We start from the raw sequence: 13,806 nt of genomic DNA, 5'->3' as shown, positions 1-13,806 counted from the left end.
TACCAGCAAGTCCATCCATTCATCCATCTATTCTCCCATCCATCCACCCTTGAGCTCATCCTCCTCTGGCTGACCATTGGTTGGCTTGTTTGTCATCTATCCATCTGTCTCTCTCCAGCAATCATCCATCCTTCCATCTGTCCAGATCATCTATCAATTGTCTGGCCTTCTACCCATCCATCAAACTCTGTCTGTACAACATCCATCAATCCATCTCTATAGGTCCTTCCATCTATCTATCTATCTATCTATCTATCTATCTATCTATCTATCTATCTATCTATCTATCTATCTATCTATCTATCTATCTATCTATCCATCCATCCATCCATCCATCCATCCATCCATCCCTACCTACCTGTCCGTCCGTCCGTCCGTCCGTCCGTCCGTCCGTCCGTCCATCCATCCATCCATCCATCCATCCATCCATCCATCTATCTATCTATCTATCTATCTATCTATCTATCTATCTATCTATCTATCTATCTATCTATCTATCTATCTATCTATCTATCTATCTACCAGGCTTCCTCTCTCTTTGCTGTTTAATTGTCAATAGTGTACTGTAAGTCAAAACTTCGCAGTGTTCACCTACTCACGTCAAAACCAGGAATATGTTCTAAAGACATAATTTTGTCCTCCCACGCCTGTTTTGCTTTGGACCCATCAATGTCCAAAGTGGAGTGGACAGCTGCAAAGATGTTGTTTTTTTTCTCCCAACGAACAGCTTGGTCACCCTAATTATTGTCAGATGCTGCTGTGACTTTTCTTTTACTTTTTTTTTCAAATGCACACCAAAAAGGGTACATTACAAATATCTTACCTACATGCCCAGATGTCATTTCAAAGTCAGCACGCAGCAATTAGAGTTAACCTCAAGTAAACTGAGCTCGGCACACGATGAGAAAAACATGTCGCAATTGGTGCAAATGAAGAGACAGCAGCTTCTCACCCTCACAGGTTGCCATCTCTACATACCGCAATTGATGATTCACTTTGTTTGATTGTGCTTACTGTATGTTTTCACTTGTGGACTTTCCCAAAAGACAAATGCTCTTATATGGGTTAAAAAACACACAAACAAAAAACGTGTGTGTTTGTGTGTATATGTTTAACCTTCCATCCAATATGGAGAAACTTGTTTACTTCCTTGCATAGGTTGATCTCTCCAAGACAGGAGCAGGATGCACAAAACACGACAAAAGCACGAGGGGGCGTAGGAGTGGGGATAGGTTTAGGGGCGCTTTTTTTTAGGGGAGCTTGTGGTCCCGCCTTGATGTGTCCGATGACGTCAGACATTTTTATGAGACTGGGTAGAGAGGTTTGCAGTTTGCACGGAGCAGTCAGAGTTCTGCTTCGGACACATCTACACCAGAAGAAGGTACTGTGGCTTTTTTCCTGAATTTATATATTTACATCTAATCACAATCCACATCCATACTGGAACCAAGTAAACTGTTTTTTGTTGTTGTAGACGTGTTTGTTTTTCGAGTAAATAAGACGCACCTTGGAACTTGCAATTGGTTTGCGACGTGTGAATTAAGCAGGAGTTCGTGCTACAAGTGCTTTATTCGGAGTGGATTATTTTATGTGCGGACTTCGTTGTCTTCCATTATGTTTTCCCCGCCACAGAGCAACGAATTATGTTGAGCATAAAAATATGGAGGATATAAAAAGAGGTCATCACGGGGGAAAAACATGAAACTGTAATGTTCGGTAATTTATTATTGGAGGGCACAATCAAAAGAAAAATATTTATTTGATAAATCCGTACACAAGAATGCAATGTGTATAAAGTTGTGATATTTAAAGAAAAAATACTTTTACATAAACTACTGAAAAAGTCACAATATTTTGTACATTTGAATTACATTACAGGAATAAAATTATTTGGATTTTTAAACTCATAAAAGTATATTTTGGGGGATTTTTCGAAGTTGCACTGGTGAACAATTTTTTATTATTTTTTTGTTTATTCAGAGATGCAAGCAAACTTCCATCCATCCATTATCGATACCGCTTATCCTCACAAGGGTCGCGGGGCATGCTGGAGCCTATCCCAGCTGTCTTCGGGCAGTAGGCGGGGGACACCCTGAATAGGTTGCCAGCCAATCGCAGGGCACACAGAGACGAACAAACAACCGCACTCACAATCACACCTAGGGGCAATTTAGAGGGTCCAATCAATTTACCATGCATGTTTTTGGAATGTGGGAGGAAATCGGAATACCCGGAGAAAACCCACGCAGGCACGGGGAGAACATGCAAACTCCACACAGGGAGGCCGGAGCCGGGATTGGACCCACGACCTCTGAACTGTGAGGCGGACGTGCTAACCAGTTGCCCACCGTGCCGCCGCAAGCAAACTTTTCTAGATTATTTTTTGTTGATTGCTAATTTGGCCTCATTTAGCAACCTCCTAAATAACACAATGTTTTCTAACACATCAAGCTTTCATAACAATAATAATATAATAACAATAAGTATATAATAACATATTTAACAATATTTATTAATTAAGGGTTAGTTACAGCAACAGGTGGAGTTTTTTTCTTAAACGTCATAGCTATACAATACAACCCATGTTTGCATTTTTGTAATATTATTTTACAACTGTGTTCTTAATATTATAATTTTTTTTCCTGTTATATTCCTGCTATATTTTTGTAAAATGAAAACCTCTGAAAGTTATTCCTTTTTATTTTCCTAATTTTATTGTCAAAATTACAACTATCTGCTTTTTTTCTTTCCTAGTTGATAATGTTAGATTATTTGTTATTCTGTTGCAGGCCTCAGGACAATGATGGACGTAATGGGCACAGTGCCTTACTACAATATAAATGTTTCTGACGCCAGCATCACAAACGGCACATTCTACGATGACGAGGAGTATGACTACAAGGACGACCACGCCGAGCTGAGGCAATCTCTCAACATCATGTCTCTCATCGTCTACTGCTTGGCTTTCGTCCTGGGCGTGTTGGGAAACGGCGTGGTGATCTGGGTAACTGGATTCAAGATGAAGAAGACAGTCAACACCGTTTGGTTCCTCAACCTCGCTGTGGCTGACTTCCTCTTCACAGCATTCCTTCCTTTGAGCGTGACTTACACCGCCATGGATTTCCACTGGCCCTTCGGCAAGTTTATGTGCAAGCTGAATAGCACCATGAGCTTCCTCAACATGTTCGCCAGTGTCTACATCCTGATGGTGATCAGCATCGACCGATGTGTGTCAGTGGTGTGGCCCGTGTGGGCTCAGAACTACCGCAGCGTACAGAAGGCATCCTGTGTTAGTCTGGGTGTTTGGATCCTGGCTCTGATTCTGAGCACGCCTTTCTTCATCTTCAGGGACACCGGGCCATCGTACAACAATGAAGAAATTATCAACTGCTTCAATAACTTCGCCTTCTCTGATGATTATGTCACCCCACATGTGACCCAGCTGCGTTACTTCCGCCATCAGGCCATGACCATGACTCGCTTTTTTCTGGGATTTGTCATCCCCTTCACTGTCATCGTGTCATGTTACGCTGTGATAATCCACCGCCTCCGTAGGAACCGTACCCTGGCCAGCCAGTCGAGTCGGCCCTTCAAGATCATCGCTGCCGTCATTGCCACTTTTTTCCTGTGCTGGGCTCCCTATCACATTCTGGCTCTGATTGAGTTGGTCAATCATATGGCTTATTATGAGAGTGAAATATTGGACCACGTTATCACTATCGGGGTCCCAATAGCTACCAGCCTAGCCTATCTTAACAGCTGCCTCAACCCTCTGCTCTACGTGTTCATGGGACAAGATTTCAAAGATAAAGTTCGTAAGTCCATCCTGAAAGTACTGGAGACTGCTTTCCAGGAAGAGATTTCCCGCTCGTACACCTATACAAACTCAATGGTCACCAGTCGAAGCAAAGAGAAGTCCCTTTCTGAAGCTGAGGTATAAAGCTGACTGTGTTAAATACTGTAATTGTACATAGCCATTCTACAAATAATCACTGTTTTTGCCTCAACTGCTACAAATGCACACCTACAATATTTGCAATGTTACTACACTGACTGTTCAAAGCATTGTAACCAAGCTGTGATGCATTTGCAGGCAAAAACATTTTCAAATGTGTGTATTTTTATACCATGCTAGCTGTATGGACACGCCAAAGAGGAAATTGATGCAACTTTAAACTAACTAGGGATGTGTATAAAATTCAGTGACATGATGGTTAAGGATTTAGTCAATGTGGTGCATTTGATTGTTGTTCAATCGTGTTATGAAGCAATCAAGCCCAAAAAAAATACTTGGCTGCACCCTGAAGAGATGCTGCTGTTTCAGTCTCAACTAGTTGGTGGCATGAATAAGAAATGTGTGATGTCAGCTATGGAAAGTTGAGATACGTCACTGCAGACCTCGGCTGTGGCAGCGACTCCTCCAGCTGTATTTTTACACTCAATACATCACTCGCATGGAAACAGGAGTTCAAAACGTTCAGAGAGCTGCTCCCATCTCAAACAAATCCGTAGTTGATCCAGGGAATTTAGTCAAATGCCTATCCCAACTACATAGTAACTGTATATGGAGTATTAACGCAAAGGGTGGCCAGCTTTGTTTGTGCAATTTTTGCATGAAATCAAACTATTGTAGAATTTGTGAAATTGTGCCCTCAGAACAAAATAAGAATTAGTATTATCAAGATATGCTGCAAAATGGTAAAAATCAAGACAGACAGGACAGAACAAATAAGTCATGTACAGCTGCCCTAAACAAAAAACATAAGATTGTGGTGTAAGTCAACTGAAATGATAATCATCATTGAAGATATTGTCTCCGCATAAGATGGGATCAGCTATAATGCTGCAAAGCAAACTCATTTGACTTACACTTTAATTCATCTAAGAGACTGTTTACATAAATCAGTAACCTACAGCTGTTTTGGTTAACTATATAACTAGTTGAAATGGGCCCAATGATTGTTTTTTTCCCCCAATAGGAACATAGAGATTTGTAGGAGGTCTTTATTTATCTAAAGTGAATGATACACCTAATTGAGATACAGCGTCTATTAGGGGCGAGGCCGTTAATTGAGGAAGTGACTGTAAGTTAATCGTCCTTTCACAAGTCCTCACTCTAAAAGCAGGTTGCTTTTATTTGAATAGATGAATAAATTATACTCATCAGTAACAATACCAAACTTGCACTTTCAAACCTATCATATATTTTTATTCTTACTCTAAAACTGGAATAAACTGCAGTGAATTTCCTGCATGCGTTAGTCAGTTATAAATGGCTATGTTAGTATTATTTAAAGGCTTTACTTACTAAATCTAGGCTATATTGTGACTATCCAAAGAAAAGCATCTTCCTCAAAAGGTTCTGAGTTCTTTTTTTAGTGATTTTTGTTTGTTTATTTGTTTGTTTTGACCCCACCCCACCGCCAACAGAAATAATTCCACATATTTCAAATTGACATGCATGCCTTTAATCTAACAACATTATACAATACAGTCATTCGTAATGGCAGCTGCATTGGACATTTCCTTTGATCTTCTGTCCCCTCCAAATAGTTATGGACTGAACCTGTCCTGGGATGGGTATGGGTATGTAAGCACATGACCTGTCTATGAAAGTTTAATTGTGATGTAAAAAATGTAAATGATAAATACAATATGTGTGTACAATAAAAGTGTTCTTAAAGAACTCGTTCAGTGAAGCTGGTGTGTAACAACCATTCATGTGTTTTCTCTAGTGACCTCCAGTGGCTCAACAATACAGACTCTTTAAATCCATGTAAGTCTTCTTTGAATTCTCTATTGAGAAGTTTTATTATTTAAAAAAAATGTTGTTTCCGCATTACCCTATAGTGTATGTACAATTCGTAAATGTGTAGCTGACTCACGAGCACTGTTTATGTCACATTTCTTTAGCGTTTTTTTTTTTTTATGTGGCTGCCCTTTGTTTTGTTTTCTATTTAACCAGCAAGGGGCACTGTTTTGCATTTCTCATAATTTCGTGAAGAAACAAGTTGAGGCAGTGTCTGTAATACATTACTCTCCATTGTAGAGTGTATTCCTTTCATTTCATTTCGTTCTCCTCATTTTGCATGTGATACTATGATAACCTTAATGTTAATTATATTTCGAATCTATGTTTGTTTTGTCATGTCTGCTTTATGTGCCTGTTGATGTAAACCCATGTCGAATTTTGTCTCCAGATTCTACATTCTTTGTTATTCCCATTGTCTTTTGATGATCTGCATAAGGAGGTGACTTGTGTTACCTTGAGTTTGCTAGTGATCCCATGATGCCTTGTGTTGCATCATGAAATCTGCCCAGATTCCAACCAGTCAAACGTCTTAACAGAGTTGTTCCATTCCTGAAGATTGTATTTCCAGTCTGAACTTGCCAAGTTCAAGGCGCCCAAAATTGAAGGTCTATCATGTGAATATTGTTATTGAGAATGTTATTGTGGCCTAATTCCCGTCTATTCCGATCTGGTGTCGGCTGTGCTGTTTTGGGGATTTTTAAATGTGTGCTTTGGCTTTCTCTGCTTCTGATCATCGTGGCTGGCTTTATTTTCTTGTGTTACACACTAGCTTGTTTGAGTTGACTGTTATGGTTACCACTCGTTAAATTTTCTTATTTTTTCACAGAGGGCCAACAAAAATTGCCACATTGGAGCTATGACCAAGACCCAGCAATTATCCAGCTGCACACAATCCAATGAAGTGGGATATTGACACAACTGTGTGCAGGTCAACTTCGCCCTCATCATCCGCTGAAGACAATTGTCTGATCAGGAAAACTTTTGAACTCCATTGCTAACCAAAGCAGAAAAAAAAAAAACAAACAAAAAAAAAAAACAGCACCGATGCATGTCTCTTCAGTCAAAACAGAAATGGTGTCACAATGGTATCTCTTACAGGCCATTTTAAAAGGGGCAACTGTGTCAGTAGCCAGCAGACCTGGACATTCCATCTATGTGACGGACCGGTCCGTCTATCCGTCACTGACGGATGCTACTTTTTGCTGACAGGAACATTTTTAAAATAGACGGACTAAGCATAGACGGAAACCCCTTTATTTAGTCCGCCATTCGTCTGCAGTCCGTCATTAGTCTATTTTTTGCTCGAGGCTTCGATAGCCGTGGCGAGCCGGGGGAGGAAACTAGTGATTTGTTATTGCTTGGGGAACAGATTTTTGGGGGGGGGGGGGGGTTAACATTACGGAAGACCGCTTAAAATTAGAGGCGGACCAGCCTATAGACGGGTACTATTTTTTCCCCCATGAAAAAAGGCGAATGACGGACGACGTAAGCGTACCCATGCTGCAGATTGATGACGCTCGCTGAATTTTTTTGTAAAATGCCTAGCTCTGGTAGCTAGTGGTGGGCAAAGTAGCCACAGCTCCTGCTCTGTTCTGTAATCAATCTCACCGAACAGTTACATGATCAAGAGTTCTGTAATATGTGTTGCATTTATCTCAATGATTTTTCTTAGAATGGATTAATCAAACATATTCAATCATATTTTATTAATGCTTTAATTTATTTGACACAATATCCAATTGCTTAATTGAATATAAATACAATTGCAATATATATTGTATATATATATATATATATATATATATATATATATACATACAGAGAGAGAGAGGAGAGTCCTATTTAATCATTTTGTGTTAATTGTATTAAGTTCATTTTGTCTTCCTTGTTATCTATATTTTGGTTGGTTCATATATAACAGACAATCGTGATTTTAAGTCGTTTACTTACCTGACATGTTTCGGCGTGTACTTTCGGCTCATCAGAGACTCTCTGATGAAGGCGGAAGTTGTCTGTTATATATGAACCAACCAAAATATAATTTTGGGTTGATTTTATTCATTATTAAATAATTGGTTAATTAATACTAATCATTTTGATTATATATTACATTTAAAAATGATAATTATTTAATTGTAAAAATAAACAATATACAGTATATCCTGTATATACACTGTATACATAGACATTTGAAGTTTTTTCCTCTCCTATATAAATGTCCTAGCCAGTCTGTCTGCTTCAAAAAACAAATGCGGCCCTTGAGCACATTTTGGTCACCTCTGGTATATGCGAATACATTAAAATCCATTCTAATTGTTACAGCATGACAAAACTATTTAAGTATTCATATCGATTCATCCACCCTTGCATTTTCTTTAGCACTTATCCAATAGGATCATTGGGGAAACTGGAACCAATCGCCCCTTTCAGACCAAACAGCCCAAGAACTTTGAGTTCCTGGTAGTAAGAACTTGTGTGTGGCCCACTAGTTTGCATTCACAGAGAGCGACAGTGGGCAAGGTAGTTTATTCAAATTGGACTGATGATGAAAGTCAGTAGGGGAGAGGAGTAATGTACTACCCCTCCATGCCCGTGCAGCTATTATGAAGTTCTTAGATATACCATTGTAAGGGATTTGAAATATTCTGTGTTTGCATGACCTGTTTTTCCTAAATAAATAAAAAAAAAAGAATAGATTGTCTTTGCAAGTTTTTGTTTAAAAAAACACAAATGAGTGATTTTAAAAATGAAATAAATTATTGGTTCTGGCCAATTTTTTCCACCAATTTGCCAATCACCAGAAAGCCCAATTGGAAGTCCTTTTCTTGCACTCTGCTCTCCCGAGTCATCTCTCGCTCCAGTCCGGCGCTCTCCTCCGAATTCCGGAGCTTGTGCCTTCTGGCCTCCTCGATGATTTGGAGCTCCTGCCTGCGCATGTCCATTTCCTCCATGAACATGGTCTGGCTTCTTTCCTCGATTATTTCATCCAAAGCTGCCGGACTTAGTAGGACAAGTGAGGAGATGTACACCCTGGACTCATCGCTCTGAAATAAAGTAAAGAGTCAAGATTCTAATCGAAAGTGAAATCAGATGCTGTGTTCAAACACTTAACAATTCTTCATTCTGATTGTTTTTTTATTTCTTGAATGATTGAGACATTTGAACAGTGACGAGATTTGACAGACCTCAAATTCTAAAACATGATGGACACACAAAAGATGGCTTACCAAGGAGCTGGGAGGTTGAAACTTGAAACCTGCGTGTAATGGGAAGGTGGTTGCACACAATAAAATCGTCTGCATTCAGATACATTTTTACACAGATGTATAGTCTATTTTAAAAAAATTATCCTGGATCCAGATGATTAGATTTCGTACAACCACTTGAAAAAATAAAATTGAGTAAATTCAACAGAAACGTTTTGCCCAATGGGGAATAAAAGGAAGAACCCTTGAGAAAGAAGTCACAGCCCTTCTCGGATGACCAGGCTGCAATGTATGGCAAGTGAGCAACATTAATAATATGATATGTTAAATATATGCTATACTGTGTTATTTTAAACAACATAAGAAGTCGTTCGATGAAATGAAGCGCCGCAGGAAGACGCCTCTGGAGAAGTGGCCCTGCTCCAGTCAATAAATACAGAATTTTCCACAGCATCAGCCTTACCTGGTCCCTATTTGAGAATGGGAAGAGGAGAGAAGTGAAGCGGCAATTAGACAGGCCCAAATCCAAATTTCAGAGAGTGAGGCAGGGCGAGAGACTAAGCATATGTGTGGTTTAACCAAATGCAAGAATGTAGAAATCAGCCTTTAGTCATGACTTAACACTTTTGACAGAAGTAACCACTCTAACATCCGCCCGTAGAGCATTTCAGAGTACTTGAGCCTGAATAGAAAATGCTGTGGAATGTGCTGACTAGCAAAAGATGGGCATGTTGTGAGTGTGAGGCTCAGGATGGAGCGACATGATGAATTGTCATGATGGGGGGTGCGTTTTAAAAGGAAACATCAACAAAAACAGGAATAAACTAACTGGAGCATGTTGGCCAAGCTGTTCACACATCTCCCAAGTTTACATGTTTTCTGTGCTAGCATGAGTTTACTAAGCTCTAGCTTCTTGCCACATTCAAAAACATGGTTACTTCTAGACTCTAATACAGGGGTCACCAAGTCTGGTCCTCAAGGGCACCCGTCCTGCATGTTTTCCATCTCTTCCCGCTGCAACACACTTGATTGAAATGATCAGCTCATCAGCAAGCTTTTCAGAAGCCTGATAACGATACAGATCATTTGAAACAGGTGTGTTGCAGCAGGGAGAGATGGAAAACATGCAGGATAGGTGACCTTGAGGACCGGACTTGGTGACCCCTGCTCCAAGAATATATGCCCATAGGCGTAGATCTGAGTGTGAATGGTTCTCTTTGTGCCTTGCAATAGACTGGCGACCAGTACACGGTATATCCTGCGTCTCGCTGTGCTATAGAAAATTGATGGATTGACTAATGGAAAATTGGGACAGATACATTACTATACGTTTTGTTAGGTTTGTAAACTTTCAAAATCATTTTTAAACTATTGTATACACAAAGAAAAGGGTTTTAAAGTGAAGCACATGTGACTTCCGTCGGGCCACTCTGCCAAAGTGGGTAGTGTCATCACACCGATTGCTTTTTACAGCGATGAACTTGGGTAATTTCTCCTTTTGTCTCATCTTCACCCCACTGGAGAGCTTTGAGAAAGGTATTGTACATATGTTATTATTTGAGTTTGTTCTTTGGCTCGGATGCATCTCAATAAATTTGAATCTTGTCAAAAAGTTCATTTATTTCAGTAGTTCAATTCAAAAAGTGAATTGATATACTTTTTATACTATTATTTACTTATATTGCTTAAACACCAAACACAGGAAATTACTTTTCAGAATGACACTCCCAACGTAATTTATATGTTAAAAATCATTTTGATTGTTTCCCATGTAAAGAGTCTGTTATATTTAAGCTATAATCAGCTAAATTGTTTTGTGTAATGATAAAATTGATCAATGTTCCACAATGTTTCACTTTTTAAAGTGAAGTACTGAAATAAATTAAGTTTTGCACAATATCCTACATTATTGAGATGCACCTACAGGTATATTTATGGCATCATTCTAAAGCGGACAAAACAAAACTCATTTACAGCTCATAGCTACTGGGTAGCCGAGTTTAGTTTTTCATGACGAGCTGAATATTTACTTTAAATAGGACTGAAAGGAAATTGTTCTACCTCTTTGGTTTTAACTATGTTTTTTTTGTATGGAAGGCCAGTTTTGCACCTTAGACCAGTGAGGGAACAGGCTGTGAAGAGGCTTCCAAAGCACAGTGAGTCACTATTTATCTTCAAACATCGTCCACCGGGGGTTATTGGTGAAAATTTAGTGGAACTCGCCGACAGATGACCGTTTAAAATTAGAGGCCGACCGGCCTATAGACGGGTACTAAAAAAGGCGAATGACCGACGACGGAAGGGTACCTACGCTGCAGACGGATGACAAATAATGGACGGTCAGTTTGTAGTCAAACACCCAGCTTTGATCGGTACCATCCGAAACCGAGGACCCCCTGTTCATAGACATACACTCAACTTTTTGGGACAGTTTATTGGTTTCCCAACAGGAATAACAACATAAGGAAGTAACAATTTTATTGTCAACAGAGGAACTTGCAACATGTTGCATAATTGCTTATGAACAGTATCACTATGAACTGTGATGTAGGGATATTTGGACTGAGAAAAAAATAACATGTTTTTCTTTGCAGGTTTCAAGACAATGGAGGTTATGACTCAATCTGTTTTCACCATTAATAAAACCACTGTACCTGGAGAAGACGTCAATGGGACAGACTACCTTTTTGGCAATCAAACAAGCGATTCAAATGCTCAGTTGAGGCATTCCCTCAACATCATGTCAATTGTCTTTTACTCCCTAGCTTTTGTCCTGGGTGTGCTAGGCAATGGCGTGGTGATCTGGGTAACTGGATTCATGATGAAGAAAACCGTTAACACAGTATGGTTCCTCAACCTCGCTGTGGCTGACTTTCTCTTCACAGTCTTTCTTCCTTTTAGTGTGACGTACACTGCTTTAGAATTCCACTGGCCCTTTGGGACGTTCATGTGCAAGCTTAATAGTGCGGTTAGCGCTCTCAACATGTTTGCCAGTGTTTACATCCTGATGGTGATCAGCATTGACCGATGCGTTTCTGTGGTGTTCCCTGTTTGGGCCCAGAACCACCGCAGTGTCCAGAAGGCTTCCCGTGTGAGTCTGTGTGTTTGGGTGCTGGCTCTGATTCTAAGCACTCCATTCTTCATCTTCAGGGACACAGGGCCGTCCTTCTTCAGCGAGGAGGTCATTAACTGCTTCAACAACTTTGTGTTTACTGATGACTTCACACCAGAGCTGAATCAGTTAAGACTGTTTCGCCATCAGGCCATAACCGTGACTCGCTTCCTCCTGAGTTTTGCTATTCCCTTCACCGTCATTGTCTCCTGTTACGCAGCCATCATCCATCGCCTCAGAAAGAATCCCAACATGGCCAGCCAATCAAGTCGCACATTTAAGATAATAGCTGCCGTTATAGTGGTTTTTTTCCTCTGCTGGTCTCCCTTTCACATTCTTGTTTTGATGGAGTTAACCAGTTATACATATTCAAGTGTAGTAGTCCAAAATGTTATAACGCTCGGGCTCCCAATAGCCACGAGCTTGGCCTTTATCAACAGTTGTCTAAATCCACTGCTCTATGTGTTCATGGGTCAAGATTTCAAGGACAAAGTTCGTAAATCCATTGTCAAAATACTGGAGCATGCTTTCCAGGAAGAAGACACTCATGTGGACTCAAAGACAGTTGAAACCAGTCAGGGCAATGAAAATAGTAAATTCTGAGTGTCTCTAAAATGTGGTGCCAACAGATACAGAAATATTACATTGCAAATAATTACAACAAAAATGTAAATTCCTGTTTAGCTTTTGTTGACGGTTCTGGTTTGGGTGTCTAAATTTTGAAACACTGACAGGATGTCTGTTAGTGAATATATTGTTCATGCGTGTTGTGTTAACACCGCATAGGTAAATAACTAATTAAATTGTGTATAAGAGCATCTTTCAAGTATCTCCATTTGTTGTTTTAATCACATTCATACCTAGGGAAAAAGTATTCAATGAACCTAACATGCATGTTTTTGTCCAAGAAAATCAGCTTGTGCCCACATGCAAGCGCAGCGAAAACACGCCAATTCCACACACGCTAATCACAGGCCATTGTCTAACATACTGGTCTACTGATGCATGCTGGTCATAATTCTGAGATGAATAGCTAATGCATCTTGCCTTAGCAATGCATCTTGCCATATTATTATTATTATTATTATTATTTTTATTATTATTATTATTATTATTATTATTATTATTCTTATTATCATTATTATATTATTGTTATTATCATCATCATCATCATCATTATTATTATTATTATTATTACTATTATTATACTACTATTATTATTATTATTATTATTATTATTATATTATTGTTATTATCATCATCATCATCATTATTATTATTATTATTATTATTACTATTATTATACTACTATTATTATTATTATTATTATTATTATTATTTTACTTTTGTTTTTACAAGTGAGAGGGTGCAATCCTTACTAAAATGAATTTTACAGAAAGGGAGAGCTGTTTTCTTGGTTCGCCATGTTGAGAACGCTTTAGAGAAAGAGATGTTTAAAAGAGAAGATTCTCTTTAAATGATTTAAAACCCCTACCACCTTTCTACTATCAATAAATGTGTACAAGTAAAAATGTAAGCGCCACTAACCATTTGTACACACACTAATACTCCTAATCCTAACATTAGCTCAAAGGAACTAATTTAATCCAAAAAAGTAAGTTGTGCGACGACGTGTGTCGTAACATTTCTTCGATGGGAAAAAAATATATATTTGA

At 39.1% G+C, this 13,806-nt stretch overlaps 2 protein-coding genes across 5 annotated transcripts; both read left to right on the top strand.

Moving 5' to 3' along the window:
• Positions 1-1,349: 1,349 nt before the first annotated feature.
• On the top strand, positions 1,350-7,126 carry LOC147143805 (chemerin-like receptor 1). Of its 2 annotated transcripts, XM_086038128.1 has the most exons (4): positions 1,373-1,381; positions 2,790-3,934; positions 5,736-5,776; positions 6,639-7,126. In XM_086038128.1, the coding sequence occupies exons 2-3, from the start codon at positions 2,801-2,803 to the stop codon at positions 5,736-5,738; spliced, it is 1,137 nt and encodes a 378-aa protein (XP_085894254.1). In that variant the 5' UTR covers positions 1,373-1,381; positions 2,790-2,800; the 3' UTR covers positions 5,739-5,776; positions 6,639-7,126. The 2 variants fall into 2 exon arrangements, with proteins under 2 accessions (XP_085894255.1, XP_085894254.1); XM_086038129.1 differs by lacking the exons at positions 5,736-5,776; positions 6,639-7,126 and having other exon boundaries at positions 1,350-1,381; positions 2,790-3,940.
• A 3,367-nt stretch (positions 7,127-10,493) lies between these two features.
• Positions 10,494-12,948, top strand: LOC147143804 (chemerin-like receptor 1). 3 transcript variants are annotated; one of them, XM_086037978.1, is made up of 3 exons: positions 10,525-10,554; positions 11,116-11,174; positions 11,613-12,948. In XM_086037978.1, exon 3 carries the CDS (start codon positions 11,624-11,626, stop codon positions 12,731-12,733), a length of 1,110 nt encoding a protein of 369 aa, XP_085894104.1. In that variant the 5' UTR covers positions 10,525-10,554; positions 11,116-11,174; positions 11,613-11,623; the 3' UTR covers positions 12,734-12,948. The 3 variants fall into 3 exon arrangements, with proteins under 3 accessions (XP_085894105.1, XP_085894104.1, XP_085894103.1); XM_086037979.1 differs by lacking the exon at positions 11,116-11,174 and having other exon boundaries at positions 10,494-10,554; XM_086037977.1 differs by lacking the exon at positions 10,525-10,554 and having other exon boundaries at positions 10,935-11,174.
• Positions 12,949-13,806: the final 858 nt, after the last annotated feature.

Source organism: Filicampus tigris, chromosome 8 (genome assembly GCF_054856515.1).
Source record: "Filicampus tigris isolate MCC_2025a chromosome 8, RoL_Ftig_1.0, whole genome shotgun sequence".
Taxonomy (NCBI): Eukaryota; Metazoa; Chordata; class Actinopteri; order Syngnathiformes; family Syngnathidae; genus Filicampus; species Filicampus tigris.
Note: the sequence above shows the minus strand (reverse complement) of the source record. Positions and strands in the feature narration are given on the sequence as shown.

Excerpts from the sequence above, each read along its gene's own strand:
- LOC147143804 (XM_086037977.1), top strand. The coding sequence starts at position 11,096 with ATGTTTTTTTTGTATGGAAGGCCAGTTTTGCACCTTAGACCAGTGAGG. Across the intron at positions 11,175-11,612 it reads GAAGAGGCTTCCAAAGCACA|GTTTCAAGACAATGGAGGTT; the intron begins GTGAGTCACTAT and ends TTTTCTTTGCAG.
- LOC147143805 (XM_086038129.1), top strand. The coding sequence starts at position 2,801 with ATGATGGACGTAATGGGCACAGTGCCTTACTACAATATAAATGTTTCT.